Below are 20,514 nucleotides of genomic sequence, written 5' to 3'. Positions count from 1 at the left end.
GGTCTAAAAGGTTCACAAAACTGCAGTGGCTACTAAAAGAAACTAAGGGCCCAATCCTGTGTCACTGAAATCCAATGGAGATTTGCCATTTATTTCAATGGGAGCAGAATTGGGTTTTTGTTTAAAGAACACTTACACTTGCTACCAGCTTTCCTTTTTTCATAACTTCACCATGTTGGCCTGATCCTGCAGATGCTCTGAATGTAGAACTGCTATTGACTTTGGCAACAGTTCTGCTTGTGGGCTGGCTGCCGAACTGATCCTGATGCTAAGAAATCTCTCTATCCTTTGAAGGGTTATGCTTGTATTTAACTTTATGTATATGAGTTGTCTTATTGGAGTTAGTGGGCCTACTCACATACCCTGAAGTAAAGTGTGTGTGTACAAGTTTTTGCAGGATCAGGGCCAAAATTATTTAATGTATAAATGATGCAGGCATGGGAATAAATGGTATACAATTTGTTTTAAATGGTCATTTAAATATACTGGGGCCTCTTTGTTTAAGTAACTTAAACAGTGGGTGCTCATTTAAAAAAAAAAAAAAAAAGCATGTTGTCAAACAATGCTCTTGTTTTGGGTGGGAGACGCAGGGCACTTATGGTAATGGAGGAGCCAAAGGTCTTTGTGGGGGGAAATTGTTCATCATATTACCATAAAATTAGTTAACAGATTTTTTTTGAGATTTCCCTCCCACACTCTATAGAGTGGACACAGCTCTGCTCCCTCTAACTTCAGGGCAAGGAGTATCAGGCCCCAAAAGCAAAACACTGTGTATCCTTTTTCTGTCTTTGTGTATGTCTGTGGAGTTACAGGGGGATTGTGCTTTGTATAATAGAACTGCCAGGTGTATTATGCCACTGAGATCTCACCATGGTGATAGCAAGTATCTCTAGGGTTTCCGTGCAAGCTTTTATAGGTGAATGTGGGATTCAGTGGTCCTTGCTTATATTGGGCTGCATTATTGTGTAACACTGATGAAGTCAATGTCATTGCAATAGGGATGGATTGGGTCAACAACATATGCTGCCCCCATCCTAAAAGACTGACTGAACATCTGAATCTGGCAGTGAGAGTCAGAAAACTTTCCCTTCTCCCATCACATGGCAAGTCCACTTTCTATGACACTGGCTATATGGCACTGTTGTGTACACCTAAGAGAAGCAGATCTAGCAGTCTGCGTTCTCTGGTGGGCTTTGGAAATACCCACCTTTTGAAACAGCCCTTCAGAGGGCTCATAGGGAAATAAACTGACTGAGGAGAATCAAAATTCAGGCTTCTCTAGCACTAAAATTCCTGAGCCCACTAAAAGGGAAACAGGAGATCACGCAGCAGAGTGCACCACCTGCCAGCCTGAGGAAAGAAGTTAGGCATAATTTCTGCCGTATGTGGAAAAGTATATAATCTAGTGCCATTAGGTGATAGTTACCTCACAGAGATTGTGTCCCGTATGCTCTAGTGTTTGCTGCAAAGATGAATGAATAACTTGCTTCCAGAACTATTTTTATGCCCGTACTAATAGTGACCCTTATTCCCAATGCAGCTGGTCTGCATTATACACCCACACTTGAACTCAGGCACACACAGGAATTACACTGCTTTCTACTCCAGAAAGTAAATCCAGAACCCAGGTTGAAATACTGAATGGTACTAATTTTTGTTGCCTTAATCTTCAGATCCAGAAGAGAGTGTACTAGAACTGCTGTTGGTGTAACTAACCTCGGCTACATGTGAATATGTGTTTTTTTTTTCTTCCTTCTATGCTGTTAAATATTTATAATGAAGGCCTGTAGCAATGGCAAACCTTTTGGCCTGCTGTGATTTCAGTGATTAAAAAGAATATAATACAATAACTCTGAGTCTGAATTCTTTTCTCACGTGATTACTGTATATTACTTCAGTCAGGTCAGAAATTGAGGGGGAGGAATTTATATTGTAAACTGAGGGATTGGGTCAGATGGATCTGTAATGAAAAACAAATATTTGATGAAACAAAACTTTTATCTTTAGGCCTTCATACGTCAGCATACACAGATTCCAACCACAATTCATCCCCCATCCCTCCCCTACCCCAATTTCAACATAGAAACCTAGCTCAGACCTAGTCCATCTTTTTAGTAACTGTGCGCTCTGTCCCTGTAGCAGTCTCCCGCAGGCATTTATTGTTCTAAGATTTCCTTCTGAGTGCTAGCTACATCCTCCTGCCCTCCTTGGTACTATAAATATTTTCCTAAAGGTATTCTTGATCTTTTGAAAAAAGTTCTTTAGAATATGTTTATTCTGAAGTGTCTAATTTATTTTTCACACCTGACTTAAAGGTACGTCGTCTTTTCTCTCATGCACAGATCTCCTCCCTGTTATTTTGAGACACTTCATTTTGAAATTGGTCCAGTGTCACCTTGAAGCATCAGATGTTGTCTTGAGCACAAATATTTCACTAGTCGTGCCTCACCCTCCCAGCCTACAGACTGGAATTCCCTGTTCACTGAAAAATCTTCAATTTTGGACTTTTTCACTTTTCAACATGATTGACACTGGCAGGGTACTACCTACAATTATGCCTGTAAGGAAATATTTTCCATTTTTTGGAGCGAAAATAGGGAGAAAAACCAGCTGCACCAGTTTGTTGATACATGGGGTTATCACCACACCATGGGTGTATTGTTAGGTACAAATCTAAGACTATTTACCTATTTTTTATTGGGACTAATAATTATATGGTCAGACTGCAGTACCACTTTAAAGTGTCATATAACTTCTGTTACTAGTCTACTACAGAATTACTATTGTTAAAGGAGAAAACTTACAGAAATAATGTGTGTGAATAACCTGATAGCCTGGCAGAACTGAAGAAGCCTCACTGACTTGTCAACTCCTAACTAGACCCTCCTTCTCCACCATTACTTCTGAACTTTCCCTGCAACAGACTGGAAGTCCTCTGGATGACTTGGCTGTTCTGTGATCACAGGGTCTGATGACAGCTTGAGTCGCCACACACAAGCTGGTTTTAATCTAGCTAGCTCAGGTCCCAGAGCAGTGAAACCGTGGTGTGTGCAGGTTTCTGTGCAAGCAGTACAAGCCTGCCCAGAACCCTGGGTAATTACTCCTGGGACTAGCCTGTGCTGCAGCAGCTTTGGTGCTCTGGGACCTGAGCTAGCTAAATTAATGCTAATCTACAGTGGTGTGAGTAGAAATCATTTCTTGCTGGTACTGCACTCATAGGAGGGACACAAGGGGGGGCATGTGACCTCCCCAAGTGACCCTCCATGTGACTCCTCCCCAGCCCGGGGCTCCCATGCTCTCCCTGTCCCCTCCGACACCCCCTTACCTGTCTAAAATTTTACAACTGCATCTGTTAACCTGCTATACAGGTTTTTAGGTTTGCAACTCCGTGAACCTCTGCCTGTTTGAGATTTGATTATTATTTAATTTTGCTGGTCATAATGTGGGAGGGTATCCTCTCCATCCTCTGCTCATGAGGTTATGTATGTGTGGCTTGTAGCAATCTTCTGAACACCAGTTGGTAGGAATTTTCTTTTCAGTAAGTGTGGACTGATTCTTTTCTCTTTTGGGGGTACACACTGATTAACACAAAACAATTGGGGCTGTTAAACTTTCTTCGAATTCCATAGAAAATTAAGTTTAGCTATATTTTCCGGTACAGTGATGAAATGGGTGTTTGTATGTACAAACATCAACATGCTTAACTACTCACTTTCCCCCCAAATATGTAGTATTCAGTCTGTTTATATGGAATATGGAAGTTGGATGAGGAGCCATTTCAGCATATGTATGACTTATTAAAAGACGAATTTTAAGTAGAACTGTATCCTTAACTGCTTTATGGTATTGTAGCCAAACATTGCATTTTAATGGGGGATTGAACTTCCTTTATAGGAACTGAACAGACTCCTAAAACTCGTACCACAAACGTGGTCCATGGACATGCAAATAGTCCCATTATCTTCAATGGGGTTGATCAAATGATTAAGGGTTTACAGGATTAGGTTCCAAGTTTGTAAATTGTTCTGGGTGAAACTGACAATGCCTGAGCTGTCAGCTCAGAAGGAGCTTAATTTGAATAAAGGTGGGCAGATGTGTGATAAGTCTTAGCTCCGTTGCTAAGATGAGGAACATATTTTATGCAAAGTTCTTGGCAGATTCCTGAGGCAAGTGATTTAAGGCCGTCAGTGTCCGGCATTATAATCTTCACTTATAGTTCTCTCACCCACAAAACTGGAAAATGAGGCATTTGTTTTCTTTATTTTGCTGCTCCAGTTCCAGTTAACAACATTCATATTAGACTAGTTTGGCTGCAAAGAAGAATTCTATGTACGCTGGGGACAACACTTGATTCCTGTCAGGATGCAGAACTGGGCTGACATCAGAATCCAAATATCCTCTGGTCAATGCAAGCAGAGGCATTCCTCTAATGATTTGGACTTGATCTGATGCAGTATGGATGTCATGGATAATTCAGACCAATGGGGAGAAACAGAATCAAAAACATGTTTAAACACCTTCCACGTCTTCCCCCGTCCCCCGTCCCCCCCTTCCCCTCTTGAGGACTCCTGACCATCTTAACAGCACAATACATATGCTAACAAACTTAAACAAAGCCTTTGTTTAAGTTTGTTAGCATATCTATTGAGGTCCAGATACATGCCCTGATCGTGGGAGCCCTGGGCTCCTGGGACCCCCACAACGACCCAGTACTGAGAGCGTGCGGAGTCGGTCGACGCTACGTCCGGCTCATGAGACAGCTCATGGTGTCTGACGTCATTAGGTGGTCCAGAGACATCCATATGGACACATCACGGGACACCGTTAATACCACATTGAGTAATCGAGACCACCAACCAGGGAAATAACCCACTTCCTTCCCTGATAAACCAAGGGATGCACCCTACCCATGTACTTATCCGCTACACTGATACTGACTTGGACTCTTAATATATTTCATGGGTGGCGTATCCGAGCCCACTTATCCACTGACGCTTTAAAAACTCCTGCCCCCTAATCTGGGTCTATGCTGGTTATGTGATATGTATGTATCTCGTGATCCTTGTAACTGATATCTGTAATCCCTCATAACTCAAACCTGACCCCAGATGTACAGTACCTTCCTTCTTAACTTGTGTATATTTAATTTTAAATATTAACTTTAATAAAAATTTTAATGCTGTTAAAGCCAGATAAAGAATAAATGCCCTCCCTAGCCGTGTTCTGCTCAGAGCACAGCCCCTCCCCACCCCCCGAGTGGGGGAAGCCCCTAGTCTTTCTGGTACCCTGTGCCCACTAAAAATCTCTTGCCGGTACTGTGTACTGGAGGGTACTGCCCTACGTGCACATGTGGCAATTCAGTGTGCAGCAACCTGGAGTGTAAACCTGTGCAGTAGATCAAAGCGCACCAGGGAACTTTTAGCATGCAGCAAGCAGGACCCACGCTGACAGTTAGTGAATAGCAGGCTAGTGGGCTGTAGTTTCACACCCCAGCTTGATGTGCACTAAATTGCCATATAGACAAGCCCTTAGTCTGCCACCACCCCACGCTGTGAAAACACTTTTCTTTCTGCCTCTCCACCACTTTGGTCTTGTCTGGCTGGCTAGTCCCGTTTCCTCCTGAACTCCATCACTCATGTTCCTTCCTGACCCTCAAATATCTCCTACTTGACTCCTCACCCCCCCCACCCCATTTTCCCCACCTCAGAGGCTGGATTAGAAACCAACAGTGGGAAATCTTGCCACAGCGAATCAGTGAGGATTTCTTACAGCAAGGAGAACAGGAGTACTTGTGGCACCTTAGAGACTAACACATTTATTAGAGCATAAGCTTTTGTGGACTACAGCCCACTTCTTCAGATGCATATAGAGTGAAACATATATTGAGGAGATATATATATACACATACAGAGAGCATGAACAGGTGGGAGTTGTTTTACCAACTTACAGCAAGGAGGCAGGGTGACATTCACTCCAGGCAAGCTATCCCTTGTTAACATCCTAGCCAACCCTGACAAACCTTTAGGAACAGCCCATCTCTAATGGTATGTGTCTAACAATTAGCCAGTTTAAAGGTTAAAAGCTAACATACTGCCAAGCAATGAGACTAGCTCCGTACTCTAATTGAAGTAGGCAGATAGGAAGCATGTTGTGGTGGCATGAAGTAGAAGTCAGCTTCTAGCCCCAGCTCTGTCATGCATTTCCAGTGTAATGCTGGGATTTTTCAAAGGTGTTGATATCAGTAGGAGTTGCAGGTGCTCAGCACCTTTGAAAACCAGGCCATTGACCAGTCTATTTCCTAGTTTCTCCATCTGCAAAATGAGGACAGTATTTCTCTACCTCAAAAGATCATTGTGATGCTTAATTCTTTATTCTTTGACGAACTGGTTCCACACAGATATGTGCAGCGGGGAAATGGCTCTCAAAGCAAAGGACAATCGCTCTGAATGTTAGTAGGATCTTTCATTCAGTTTCCAGACTCCCTTTCCCCAGCCAATTAATTTGTAAAGCCCTTTTAACTACAAAAGCTAGCTGGGAACATGGCAGTTGCAGTCCCAGATCAGACAACAGGTTCAGCTAGTCTGGAATCCTGCCTGCCGAGATGGCCAGTGCCTGAGGCTTCCGCACCTAGGTGTTTGTGTAAAAGCTTTCTTGGTAGTGGCAGGAGGAGATTCCTTTCCAACCCCTTCCTGTGATCAACCACCACCCTGGATCATGTGGCCTGGATGCTCTTGAAGTCTCCGGCTTGGCTCTCACACTTGCAAATGTTATAAAATGGGAGTTACCTGTGATACTCCCTACTAAGAGCCCTATATTCCTTTCCACGCTGATGAGCGAAGAAATGCCAACAAGAGGGATCTGTCACTGGGACAGCCAGCTTTGGGGTTTGTTTCCCCATTCTACTTGATAGCTGGAACCCTTCCAAAATCAAGAGGGGGGGGCGGGGGGGTCGGGATCTATCAGATTCTCTGCCCCCTTTCCAAATCTGCGAAGCAAACAGGAGCAAGCTACGGCGCCAGTGTCTGTGTAATTTGCACTTCTTCCCCCTCCACACTGTGGAATACCCTTGAGCAGTAATACGCAGTGTTGTTATGTTGGTTGGTCCCAAGATATTAGAGAGACAGACAGAGTGGGTGAGGTAAGACTTACCTCACCTGCTCTTGAGCAGTAATATCAGGGGTGTGGCAAGTTACACACACAAGAGTGAGGTGTAAATATCACATGAGAGGGGAATGACAGTAGATTTAAAATCACGTGGGCTCATAGCTACACAAAGGTGGCATCACCATGTCGAGATACAATGTCCCAGGCTCAGGGTGGTGATTGGGGGTGGGGGTGGAGAATGGGGAGGTATAACAACATATGGAGGCAGATAATGGCACAGGCATAACATAATGTCACATAAGGAATATAAGCAATAGTGGGGTTATACTGACATAGGGAAGGTGTGACACACACAACAAACACGTGAGGTTGTATGTTGGCATATAGAGAACAGGCACAAGGAGGCTGTCTGAAGGATAGAGTTATAATGGTGCAGGTGGGTGATGGTATAACACAACAGCATGACTGGCAGGAGGGTAGGATGGAGTAGTTGGGGGTGTGTGGCAGGGTGAGTGGGGAGGGGGGGTCTATGGAGGGGTGTATGGTGTAGGGAGGGGCGTATGACAGGGTGAAAAGGGGAGGGCGGTAAGGGATGTACAGAAGGTGAGCGGCGTTGGGGTGTACAGTCGGCAGGGGAAGTGGGTATATGGGGGTATATGGCAGGGGGAGTGGGGAAGGGGTACAGGATGTATGGAAGTTGAGTGGTCTAGGTGTACAGGGGGCTATGGCAGAGTGAGTTGGGAGGGGGTACACGGGGTCACCCGAGGGTGTGGGGATGTATGGAAGCAGAGTGGCGTGGGGGTGCAGAGGTTGTACAGCAGGGTGAATAAAGAGGGAGTAGGGGGGTACAGACGGTGAGGATGGAGGTGTAGGCGGGGTGAGGCGGTGCGGGGGGTACAGAAGGGTCGAGGGTATCGGGGTGCGTGTATGGAAGGTGCGTGCTGTGGGAGTACAGGGGGGTACACAAGGGTGAGAGGGCGCAGGTACAGCAGGTGAGGGGTATGGAGGTGTACGGTAGGACGAACGGGGAGCGGGAGGTACCAAACGGGAGGGGGTATGGGAGTGTATGGAAGGTGAGCGGTATGGGGGTATAGAGGTGTACAGCAGGGTGAGTGGGAAGAAGGTACAGAAGGTGTAGGGAAGGTGAGTGGTGTAGGGAGGGATTCAGGGTGAGTGAGGAAGGGGTGCTGTATGCCATATATCTCTATGGGGTGACTGCTTGGGCTGTAGGTGACTGCAGGAGGCAGGAGCAGTAAAATCAAGGTGCCTTGGCAGGAGTCGGGAAAAAAAAGTGCAGCCGAGCCAGCCAGGAGTCGAACCTAGAATCTTCTGATCCGTAGTCAGACGCGTTATCCATTGCGCCACTGGCCCTGCACATACTGAAGTGTTCCGCGCTCGCTCTCTAACTACTCATTGACCCCGCCCCCCCACACAGAGACCACTAACGGGCGGGCGTTCGGATCCAGGGGTGGGACTACGAAGGGAATTGCAGCCAATCAAAGTCCCCCTGTGTCTCCGTCCATCGCCCGGCCCCTCTCCTCACTAGCTCTCTAGGGGGCGGAGCTACAACACCACGCTTGGCCAATCCCTGGCCGTTTCGTCGAAACGTCGCTCGCCCCTCTTTCCCCCACTCTAGCGAGAGCCTTACAGTTCCGCTCTCTCCTGATCACTAGGGTGGCTCAGTGGGCGGGGTCAGAGCCGGAGACGCAGCCAATCACAGCAGCGCCAGTCATTCCCTTCCGTGTCTGGAGCCCGGCCGCCGCAAGGTGTTTGGTTAGGTTTGTCCTGTGCGAGGACCCGTCCTCAAGACCGAGACGCGTCAGGGTCAGAAAGACGAGAGGGTCTAGGACGCAGAACGGAGCCGAGCCGGCAGCGGCGGGGCAGCCGGAGGGGGGCGATGGCGGCGACCGCGGGGGCCTATGAGAAGCTGAAGCTGTGAGTGACCCGGGAAAGCCACGCAGTCACCTGCCCCCCCGCCCCATCTCCCCAGTTACCTGGAGCCGCCGGGCAGCGACTCCCCGCCCCGCCCTCTCCCCCGCCCGTTGGCCGCCTCCCTCCCCCCGGCGGCTTCATCCATCCTGCGCGGAGTGGGGTGACCCGCCCCCCGGCGGGGCGGAGGGATCCGGACACGCGCAGAGGCGGCCGGGTGCGGTCCGGCAGGAGCCGCGCGAGAGGGGCCGAGTCCCAGCCTGTGCCCCCACCCTGCGGCCGGGCTGGCAGGACCGCCTGGGCTGTGAGCTGCCCGGAGCAGGGGCACTGCGCTGCCTTCCAGCTTGTCCGCACAGGGGCCGGGGGCGCTGGGGAGCTCTTAGCCCAGATGTCGTGCTGTGGGTGTATGCTCCTCCCCGGCCCACTGGTGCACGGCCTGGCGATTGCGGGTCTCCGAGGCGTGGCTGCCCCGCTGGCTGAGCTGGGGGGAGAAAGGGAGACCACTGGCTTTTGTGGTTTTAGGGGGGATCCTTATGTCTCTTAACCAGGGGCTGTTAAATCCTGGCATTTTCTGAATGAAGGAGTTCAGCGGACACACTTGTCCCTGCTTGGTGTCCTGTTTTGATCGGCTAATTAAACAGTTGACTTTCCATTTACCTGCCTTGTTACTTTTCAGGAAAGTTTTGGATCTGTAAACAGTGCCTGGTGCAAGGGAATAAACCAGAGCTGCTACTTGATTGCCTGTTGGGTAACTACCTCAGTAAAGCAAGTAGTGATACCCAGGAGCCTTCTGGTGAATATATGAACACTAACGTTTTGGAAATAGCTTTAGTGTTGCAATATTATTTGTCAACAGTAAGTTCCTTAGGCATCACTACCTGCTTTGTTGCACCCCTCTATTGTCAGTTTGTCAAATGAAGTAAACAGCAGTCATTTCTGGTTTCTTTTTCTTTCAGTTTTGGAGCATGCATGTGTGTTTTTGTTTGTTTTGTTTTGTTTTTAAGGAGCTTGAGGCATGATTTCCCCATTACAACTTTTAACCTTCTGATTTGTTTACTTTTTTGTAATATAATGGGGAGAACAGAACCTCTTATGCTTTCATGTGCTAGATGACATTTAAATGCTTGTTTCATTCAGCCAATAAAATTACATTACAGACCCAATATTGAGTAAGACTAAGGAGGCATGTGTTAGAAGACCTTATTTTTGGCACTTGTAATTTCCTGGAAAAATTATACTTTATACTGAAACTTTTCATGGTTGGCCTAAACCCAAAGGTGAAGTGTGTGTGTGTGTGTGTGTTTTGGGTGGGGGAAGAGGGGAGGAAGGAACGGGTAGGAAGCTCTGTATTCTTATAAAGGTATTTGAGGTATTTCACATGTTTGGAGAACAAAAGTCTGTGCTGGGTATGAACTTCTTAAAATTAAGCCACTTGTGTTGTCTTACGGTGAAAACAGCATCCAAATGATATTTTAAGCCTCACTTTTGGACAATAATTAGTCAAACAAAATTTCTGAAGCTAAAACACTGTCTCCTTTTGGATTGAGAACAAATATAAGGAATTTCAGCCCACTGTTTAATTCTGTATATAATCTTAATTATATAATTATAGCATTTGACCTGTTTGTTCTGCTATGAGTATATTTATTGGCGAGAGAGCTGTTCTTGGGGGATTTGTTTAATCCCTGTTATAGATTTGTTGACTCTGGCACTTGTAGTCTGAGTTGTGATTAAATTCAATGCCAGGAACAGAAGAGAGTTTTCCTGAGGTGTCATTTTGTGAAAATTATAGTCCCTGATCCTACAGACACTTACGAAAGTGAAGCCAATGGTACTACAGGCATATTTAAAGGGAATCAAACACAAGTATTTGCATAATCAATGTCATAGTGATCACTGAGTCTTAAAGACTGTTGAACAGAATACACTAGGAAGCAGGTATGTTTGCAGAGTGCCTCAAAGAAACTCTTTTTGATGTTGTGTAGTTAGTCTTAAATCCGCATCAAAGCTTTTAAATGAATGTTAGTCATGAGAAAATCATTTACTATTCAAAGAAGATTTGTTTTCTTCCTAAACTTGAGCAACATAAATTATACTGTATTTAACTTCTCAAAAGATTGCAGACACACAACTAAATATTTTTGTATTATGTCATTCTGAGTTGTTATCCATTTTCAACTGGAACAGATAAAATATTTCCATGAAAATTACTGTTAACCTGCAGTTAACAACAATATTTAGGGTTCATTCTCTACTACAGGGATTTTAATCTAGTAGAAAGAAAGTCTGCATATATTCACTGTAGCAGGGTTTCATTGGATGGACCATTATTGATACAATTTACGATTCCAGTTATCAAAAACCAGTTTCACAAAATTCTACTCGCTTGCTTGCTCACTCATCAAAAAATGTACTTCAATTTGACAAACACTATATTTTCATTATTGTTATTACATTCATTGTGAGGGTGAATAAACAGAATGATATGCCTGGAATTGTAAATCAGCTTTTATTATCATAGAAAAACAGTAACAAAACCCCCTTCTTATGATCAAAGTCATTTTAATCCTGTGGAGGGAGGGCCTGGTCTGACCAGAAAGGAGTGTATTAAAAAAAAAAAAAAAAAGCCGAACTTGTGTGTGGTGTGTGTTTTTTGTTTTTGTGTAGAGGTGGACAAATTGGTGACTTACAGCTGGCATAAGCCATTGAATTAAGAAATTTTTTAGACGTTCCCAGAACTCTGCTTTGGTTAGAGGTGCGGGGCAAACAATTACACCTCTAGACTCAAGACTAAACGTTAAGGGGAATGGATACATGATGTTTCTAGCATAAGGCGGTGGCCAATATTTGTCGCTTTATTTAAAAAGAATGCTGAGCTAATGTGATCAATTTTTTATTAATTTTCATAAACAAAAAATACAGATGGTATTACAACTACATATAGCTAGTATGTTACCCAATATCACAGGATATCCAATAAAATGATTCAATTATATAACTTTTCACTTGTCACAGCTGCAAGATCATAGAATACAAAATCAATGTTACACAGACATAACATGTTAAGGGGGGATAATAACAATAAAAACATTCAAATAGGCAAAAAAAAAAAAAAAAGAGGAGGGGCAAGGGAAGAGGGAAAGGAAAAATAGAGATGTCAAGTGGAATGCCATTATTTGAGCTATCTCAGCATTCTTTATCCAAGTGTATCAAGAAATAGAGACCCAATTTCTTTGAATTCTCATAATTGTTTTCTACATTGATAAGCTATTCTTTCTTTGGCTGCTAACTCATACAGGTCTGAATACCACTGCTCTATTCTTGGTATAAGTCTACTCCTTTTTTGTAAAATCATGTGCTTGATGAACATTTACAGCCCTCAAGAACCAAAATATTTGTGGTGAAGTTGAACCCACTGCAGCATGCACATAACCTATGATGTAACTTCAGCTGAGATTTGGTTGCTGAAGCCTAGCACTGTTTTTACTCTTGTGTCCACCTCTTTCCATGGTGTTTGACTGTTGGGCAGTCCCATAACATATGCATGAGGGCTCCTTTTTCTTTATTACAGCGCCAACAAACCTCTGAAGACAGGGCCCCCATTTTGCACAACCTCTGGCACGCAATACATTTTGAATAGAATCTTTTGCTATATCAGGCATAGCTTGAGATCCACAGGACCATTTTTAACATTCTGTAATATGCCCTGCCACTGGGGATATTTTAAGGGCTGTGACTCTGACAACTCTCCTTCCCATACTTTCACAGAGAATTTCAGACAAGTGGAGTTCCTCTTCAGTAATAACGCAGACATAGTGGACATAGGCCTGGATAGTTTGTGAAACATTTCTAAAGTACCCAGTAGCTCTGGGGCCTCTGGCAGTCCTACAGCATCTGGACCAAACTGATTTATTAGCAAGTGTCTTAGTTGCAAGTACTGCTATTCTGTTGAGGGTGGCAGGTCATATCAGAAATGTAGGGTTGGAAGGGACCTGGAGAGGTCAAGTTCATCCCACAGCCCTGAGGCAGGACCAAGTAAACCTAGCCCATCCCTGACAGGTGTATGTCTAACCTGCTCTTAAAAACCTCCAATGATGGTGATTCCATAGTGTCCCTTGGAAGCCTATTCCAGAGCTTAACTACCCTTATAGTTAAGTCTTTCCTAATATCTAATTTAAAATTACCTTGCTTCAGGTTAAGCACATTACATCCACTGAAGGCAGGACAAGAAGTATCGAACAATTGATCACAGTCCTCTTTATAGCAGCCCTTAATATATTTGAAGACCATTATCCGGTCCTTCCTCAGTCTTTTCAAGACTAAATATGTCCAGATTTTTTTAACCTTTCCTCATGAGGCAGGTTTCCTAAACCTTTTATCATTTTTGTTACTATCCTTTGGACTCTGTCCAATTTTTCCCCATGCTTCCTAAACTTTGGTGCCCTGAATTAGATACAGTACTCCAGCTGAGGCCTCACCAGTGCCAAGTAGAGCAGGACAATTGCCTCCTGTGTCTGACACACTACTTTTCTGTTAATACACCCCAGAATATTTTCATTTTGCACAGCTGCATCACGTTGTTGACTCGGATTCAATTTGTGATCCAGTGTAACCTCCGATCCTTTTCAGCAGTTCTATCACCTAGCCAGTTATTCCTCATTTTACAGATGTGCCTTTGATTTTTGCCTTCCTAAGTGAAGTACTTTGCACTGGGCTTTATTGAATTTTATCTTGTTGATTTCAGACCAGTTCTCCAATTTAAGGTCCTTTTGAATCCTAATCCTGTACTTCAAAGTGCTTGCAACCCCTTCCAGCATTGTCACCTACAGATTTTATAAGCATACTTGCCGCTGTGTTATCCAGTCATTAAGGAAAATACTGATTTTTCCAGACCCAGAAATTCCTCCTGCAGGACCCCACTAAATATGTTCTCCTAGTCTGACAGCAAATCTTTGATAACTTTGAGTACAGTCTTTCACCCAGTTGTGCACCTACTTTATAGTAATTTCATGTAGACCACATTTCCCTAATTTGCTTATGAGAATGTCATGTGGGATTTTGTGAAAAGCCTTACTAAAATCAAGATACATCACGTACAGTTACTTCCAACCATCCAGAAATGCTGTCAAAGAAGGAAATTAGGTTGGTTTGGCATGATTTGTTTGACAAATCTATGCTGGCTATTCCTTATAACCTTATTGCACTCCAAGTGCTTATAAACTGATTGTTTAATAACTTGTTCCAGTATCTTTTAGGTATCAAAGTTAAGCTGACTGGTTTATAATTCCACGGGTCCTCTTAGTACCTATAGGGACATCAGAAAGGGGAACGTTTGCCCTTTTCCAGTGTTCTGGGACCGCTCCTATCCCCCATGAGTTCTCAAAGATAATTGCTAATGGTTCTGAGATTTTCAGCAAGTTCCTTAAGTACCCTAAGGTGAATTTCATCAGGCCCTGCTGATATGAATACATCTAATTTGTATAAATAGTCTTTAATCTGTTCTTTCCCTATTTGGGTTTCCGTTTCTCCCCCCTTGTTGTTAATATGAATAGTATTGCTTCAGTGTTAGAAAAGATACAAAGTTCTCATCCTTGACTAATTGGAAAATCCATATGATGCCCTTGCTCAGCCAGTTCCTCCAAATAGGTTTCTTTCCCAATTTGCAAGTCTGGGTTACCACACATAGATGCTTTTGCATGACAGCAAGGATGAAATGGATACTTTTTGGCTAGGATAACTCCGACCCTTTGGGCAACCACCATTCTTGTAGGTCCCTTATTTTTCTCTACGGGACAAAAAGAGGAACCAAGCACACCTGCAGGGGGATGTATTGGCTGTATTAACATCTATTCATTTTCTAGCCATGTGGGTATAAAGATGTTAGCATGCTGGAACCAATTTGACATGACATGATAAAAGCATAATAGTAATTATATAGATCTGGGAGCCCAATCCTCCCTCTCCCTCTCCTCCCCTCCCCCCCCCCCTTTGACTATAGGGAAATGGACTTTTCTAAGTGATAGCTGAGCAACACCTAGAGTTAATTTTGGAGTTGAAATAGCTCCCCAGTGAATGGAAGACAGATTTGTTCTTCCTCTGGAACAAGTTGTGGATAAATTCCTCAGCAGAATGGATCCCTATTCCAAGTTTTAAAATACTTGGTGGACACCTGTGGTCTGATGGGTTACGTTTACAAGTCTAGCAGCGTCTAGGGATAATGTCTATGTGAAAACTCAGATTAAATTTCCTGCCAATTCCTAGTGGGATCTATAGCTTTTGTATCAGCCTCTCACTTGCAGCTATCTAAGGGCCAAATCCTGCAACTGGAATCTTTATAGGTAGACTCATGATTCTCTGTGGAGCCCTATTGAATGTTATGGTGCTTTGCAATTGCAGGTTCTGGCCCTAAGTTTGAAACTGGTTCCCCTGCATCCTCCTCCCAAGCTGCTGAAAGAGGAAAAGTACTTTGGGGAAAATTCCACTATTGCAAGCAGTGATATCAGCACAAAGGTAGATGGGGAACAACTGTACTCTACTATGATGTCATTTACTGCTGCTCAGATCAGGTCTAAATGACATTGGTAAAAGCACTAATATCTGTCTGAACCATATCTATGCTAGTATTACCACTGGTGGAGCTGCACCGGTGGTTACTGAAAAGATGGGAGACTGTCTGCGGGCAACAAGTTGTCTGTATTTCAGTTTCACTATCTTTCTCCATCTTCAGAGGTGAACTGGGGAGAAGTGGTCTATTACACTACCCTCCTGTAGTCACTTTTTAAGGTCTGTTTATCCTAAGTAACTCCAGTACCTGCCTCAGCTGAGCTTTCCCAAACAGGGGCAGCATGAAATCAACATGATTCTTGTCAGTGTCTCTGCTTCCACATCAGTGATTCAGAACCTTGGGGTTAGTAGCAGTGAAACTGATCAGCTTGGTTAGTATCTGTCTCTCTTCCAAAGTCTGCAGACTCTCATAATATTTATCCTTTTATTTTGGTTCACATTTGGAAGTTTTTCTTCAGTCTCAAGTGCAAGAAACTTGATTTGCAATTTCTGCAGAAGTTGACTTAAGTCCCTGCGTTTTCCAGGGAAAATGGGTCACTTGCCAGTGATAAGTGGATTTTTCAGGCTTTGGCCCTAATCTCACAGTTTCCTTTTCTACACACACTAGACTTCCATATTTTTGAAAGTACTTAGTGAACCAGCATCTAGTAACAGCTAGAAGTCTTTATAGCATGGCAGTTAGATTACTGGAAATACACGTCACGTCAGATTATTATAGCCTGCCTGCAGGGTGACATTGGTATAAATGGAGGGAAGCTGCCTGCATCTCTTTCTGGCTAAATATAAGTGGTAATTGTAGTTCTACTGGGACCCAGAGCTGAGGAAGCTACAACTTGAGCAAGAAATACTTGAATGTTAAATGTGACTTTTATTGGACTAAATACATATTTTAAATTAAAACTTATAAGTAGCACTTTTCTTGTGTGGCTGGCTTTTCTTTACACTTAGTTCCATTAGCTTGATACTAGAGGCTTTTTGGGACTGTCTACTTTACTACTTTTGTTTTTTGCCTCCTCCCCCGCTGTCCCCGGAAACTACAGTAGGTTACTACATTCTTATTCAATGGAATACCCAAATAGGGAGAGAGCCTGTAGATAAACAAGTGTTTCTAATGTTTAATTAGCACACCTGTTAACTTGGAATATCTGGGAACTATGCCGTGTCAAAATAACATGCTTATATTTCCTTATACTTAAAATTGTACATCTTCAAAGTGCTGTGTAAACACTAATACCTCTATTTGTCCCCATTCTCAGAGTCCATCTTGATGGTACTTTGAGTATAATGTATACATTACTGCATAGAACAGGATGTACTTTATTTTATTTTATTTTTATTGCAATATTTAGAGGATGGCATGGAGGAGTGTCCTGCATTAGAGTAATGTTAAGCATTATGGTATAAATCAATTACTGAAGTGAAGGGTAAAAGGATTCTTAAGTGATATTGAACACAGAGCTTTCTTTAATTGTTGTCATAGCATCAAAGAGCAAAACTCATCATGCCTCTGTTTTTATCAGAAAACACCAATACTCTTTTCAGTAAAATCAACATAATTAAAACTCTGCGTGTAACTGGTTTTTAGTGTTTCGTTTTTCCCCCCTTCACAATGCACATTACCACCCTCAAACTCAGCATGTGAAATTACAAAGAATGTAAGAACTGCCATACTGGGTCAGACCAATGGTCCATCTGGCCCTGTATCCTGTCTCCAACAGTGGCCTGTACCTGAGCTTTGTGGGAGTGTACAGAACAGAGCTGTTGGAATGATCCACCCCTGTATTCTCTTCCCGGCTTCTGGTAGTCAAAGGTTTAGGGTCATTCGAGCATGGGGTTGCATCCCTGACAATCTTGGCTAATAGCCATTGATGGAGCTATCCTCTTATCTAGTGGTGTTTTTTTTTTTTTTTTTTTTTTTTTTTACCTAATTATACTTTTGGCCATCACAACATCCCACAGGTTAATTGTGGTCTGTGTGGAAAAAGTACTTCCTCTTTTTTGTGTTAAACCTCCTGTCTGTTAATTTTATTGAGTGATCCTTGGTTTTTGTATTGTGAAAGGGTAAATACATAACACTTCTCTATTTACTCTTTCCACACCATTCATGATTTTATAGACCTCTATCACATTTCCCCCCTTAATCATCTTTTTTTTTTCTAAAATGAACAGGCCTAATCTTTTTAGTCTTTCTTTATATTGAAGACATACCATACTCATGATTATCTTTGTTGCCTTTCCAGTTCCTCTATATCCATGGTTCTCAAACTTTTGTACTGGTGACCCCTTTCAGATAGCAAGCCTCTGAGTGTGACCCCCCCTTATAAATTAAAAGCACTTTTAAATATATTTAACACCATTATAAATGCTGGAGGCAAAGCGAGGTTTGGGGTGGAGGCTGACGGCTTGTGACCCTCCATGTAATAACCTTGTGACCCCTCATGGGTCCCAACCCCAGTTGGAGAACCCTTGCTCTATATAGCTTTTTTGAGATGAGGCCACCAGAACTGGACACAGTATTCATGGTGTGAGCACACCCTGGATTTGCATGGTGACATTATGATCTTTTCTATCATTCTGTTAGCCTTTTTGACTGCCGTTGCACATTGATCTTTAGAGAAGTTTTTAGAGAACTATGCACAGTGACTCCAAGATCTTTCTTGGGTTCTAAATTAGCTGTTAGCATTCATCATTATATATGTGTAGTTGGGATTATTTTTTCCAATATGCATTACTTTGTACTTATCAATGTTGAATTTCATCTGTCATTTTGTTGCACAGTCACACAGTTTTGTAAGATCCCTCTGTAACTCTTTGCAGTTATCTTTGGACTTACAAAATTATTCAAGATGACATCTGCAGACTACCCCACTTCACTCCTTTTTGAGATCATTAATGAATGTGTTGAACAGCACAGGTTCCAGTACAGATCCGTGGGGGATCTTGCTATTTACAATGGAGAGAGCATTATGAGAGCTGACCATTTTATTCCTACCCTTTGTTTCCTGTCTTTTAACCTGTTAGTGATTCATGAAAGGACTTCCCTTTTATCTCATGACTCTTTACTTTGTTTAAGAGCATTTGTTGAGAGACCTTGTAAGTGGCTATCTGAATATCCAAGTACAGTATTTTAACTCGATCAACTGGGTAACCCGCATGCATATTGACACCCCCAAATACTTCTGGTAGATTGGTGAAGCATGACTTACCTTCACAAAAGCCATGTTAACTCTTCTTCAGCAAATCATGTTTATGTGTCTGATAATTCTGTTCTTGACTATAGTTTCTACCAATTTGCCCAGTATTTAAGTTAGACTCTCAGATCTGTAATTGCCAGGATCTCCTCTCGAGTCCCTTTTTATAAATGGTGTTACATTAGCCACCTTCCAGTCACCTGATACAGAGGCTTGTTTCAGTGGTAGGTTATATGCTACAGTTAGTAGTTCTACAATATCATATATGAATTCCTACAGAATTTGAGTGAATACCATCTGGTCCTGTTGACTTACTTCTATTTAATTTAATAATTTGTTCAAAACCTTTTCTATTTATGCATCAATGTGGGACAGTACTTCAGATTAGTTACCCACATCAGAGCTATCCTATTTGGGTATCTTCCCCACAGCCTCTGCAGTGAAGACCATTGCAGTGAATTCATTTAGCTTTTCTGCAATGGCCTTGTGTGCTCCTTTAGCACCTTGGTCTTTTAGTGGCCCCATTGCCTGTTTGGCAGACTTCTTGCTTCTGATGTACTTAAAAAGATTCTTAACATTAGTTTTTTCATCCTTAGTAAGTTGCTTCTCAAATTTTTTCTTGACCTGCCTTATTATACTTCTACACTTAACCTGCCAGAGTTTGTGCACCTTCCTATTAATCCTTGCTAGGATTTGACTTCCAAATCTGAAAGGATGCCTTCTTGCCTCTAATGACCTCGATTACTCTGCTGTTTAGCCATGGTGGCATTCTTTTGGTCTTCTTGTTGTCTTTTATGATTTGGGGTATACATTTAGTGTGAACCTCTATTATGGTGTTTTTAAATAGCCCCTTGCAGCTTCAGGCATTTACCTTTGTGACAGTTCCTTTCAATTTCCATTCAATGAGAGTCATTATTCGTTTTTTGAAGTCTCCCCTTTTTAAAATGAAATGTTCCGCGTGTGTGTGTGGTTTGTATTTCTCCCTATAAGGATGTTAAACTTAATTACATTATAGTTACTATTCCTGAGTGGTTCAGCTATAGTTACCTCTTGGACCAGATCCTGTGCTCCATTTAGGACTAAGTCAAGAATTACCTGTCCCCTTGGGGGTTCCAGGACTAGCTGCTCCAAGAAGCAGTCATTTATGGTGGCTAGTAATTTTATCTCTGCATCACACCTGTTAATATGAGGATAGCTGAAATAATCCACTATTATTGCACTTTCTGCTTTAGTCGCCTGTCTAAACTCTTTTAGTGTTTCACGGTCACTGTCGCCATCCCGTTCAGGTGGTCGGTAGTATATTCCTATTGCTATATTCCTTTTTATTCAGGCATAGAATTTCTATCCATAGAGATCCTATGGTATAGTTCATTTCATGTAAGATTTTTTTTACATTATTTGACTCTGTGCTTTCTTTAACATTTAATGTCACCTGCTACCAGTGTGACCTACTCTATCATTTCTATATATTTATGCCCTGATATTATCATGTCCCATTGATTATCCTCATTCCACTATGTTTCTCTGATGCCTCTTATATCAATACACTCATGTAATTCCAGGCACTTCAGTTCACCCATCTTAGTATTTTTAGACTTCTATAATTTGTATATAAGCACTTATACATTTTGTCAATATTCAGTTTCTTGCCTTCATTATTATGTTTTAAATGGGACTCTATTTTGTTTGACTGGCTATTCCTTACCAGCTTCTACCTGTACTTTAC

At 42.7% G+C, this 20,514-nt stretch overlaps 1 protein-coding gene and 1 non-coding gene across 4 annotated transcripts in view; one reads left to right on the top strand and one right to left on the bottom strand.

Annotated features, from left to right (window-relative positions):
* Positions 1-8,402: 8,402 nt before the first annotated feature.
* Positions 8,403-8,475, bottom strand: TRNAR-ACG (transfer RNA arginine (anticodon ACG)). Its single transcript has one exon. It is a non-coding gene; the product is annotated as a tRNA-Arg (tRNA).
* A 307-nt stretch (positions 8,476-8,782) lies between these two features.
* SACM1L (SAC1 like phosphatidylinositide phosphatase) overlaps positions 8,783-20,514 on the top strand; it is a 55,654-nt gene continuing 43,922 nt past the window's right edge. Inside the window, exons 1-2 of one of the 3 annotated variants that reach the window (XM_065587101.1) lie at positions 8,881-9,039; positions 15,430-15,543. Coding sequence is in view for 1 of the 3 variants with exons in the window: in XM_005278608.5 (XP_005278665.1) it covers positions 9,002-9,039 (38 nt within the window). In the remaining 2 variants the exon portion in view is untranslated. Of the gene's footprint in view, positions 9,040-15,429; positions 15,544-20,514 lie in introns of all 3 variants that reach the window. The other 2 variants (XM_005278608.5, XM_065587102.1) reach the window with 2 other exon arrangements.

This window comes from Chrysemys picta, chromosome 2 (genome assembly GCF_011386835.1).
Source record: "Chrysemys picta bellii isolate R12L10 chromosome 2, ASM1138683v2, whole genome shotgun sequence".
In the NCBI taxonomy this organism is placed as follows: Eukaryota; Metazoa; Chordata; order Testudines; family Emydidae; genus Chrysemys; species Chrysemys picta.
The sequence above is the reverse complement of the archived record's forward strand: the minus strand, read 5'-3'. Positions and strand labels throughout refer to the sequence as shown.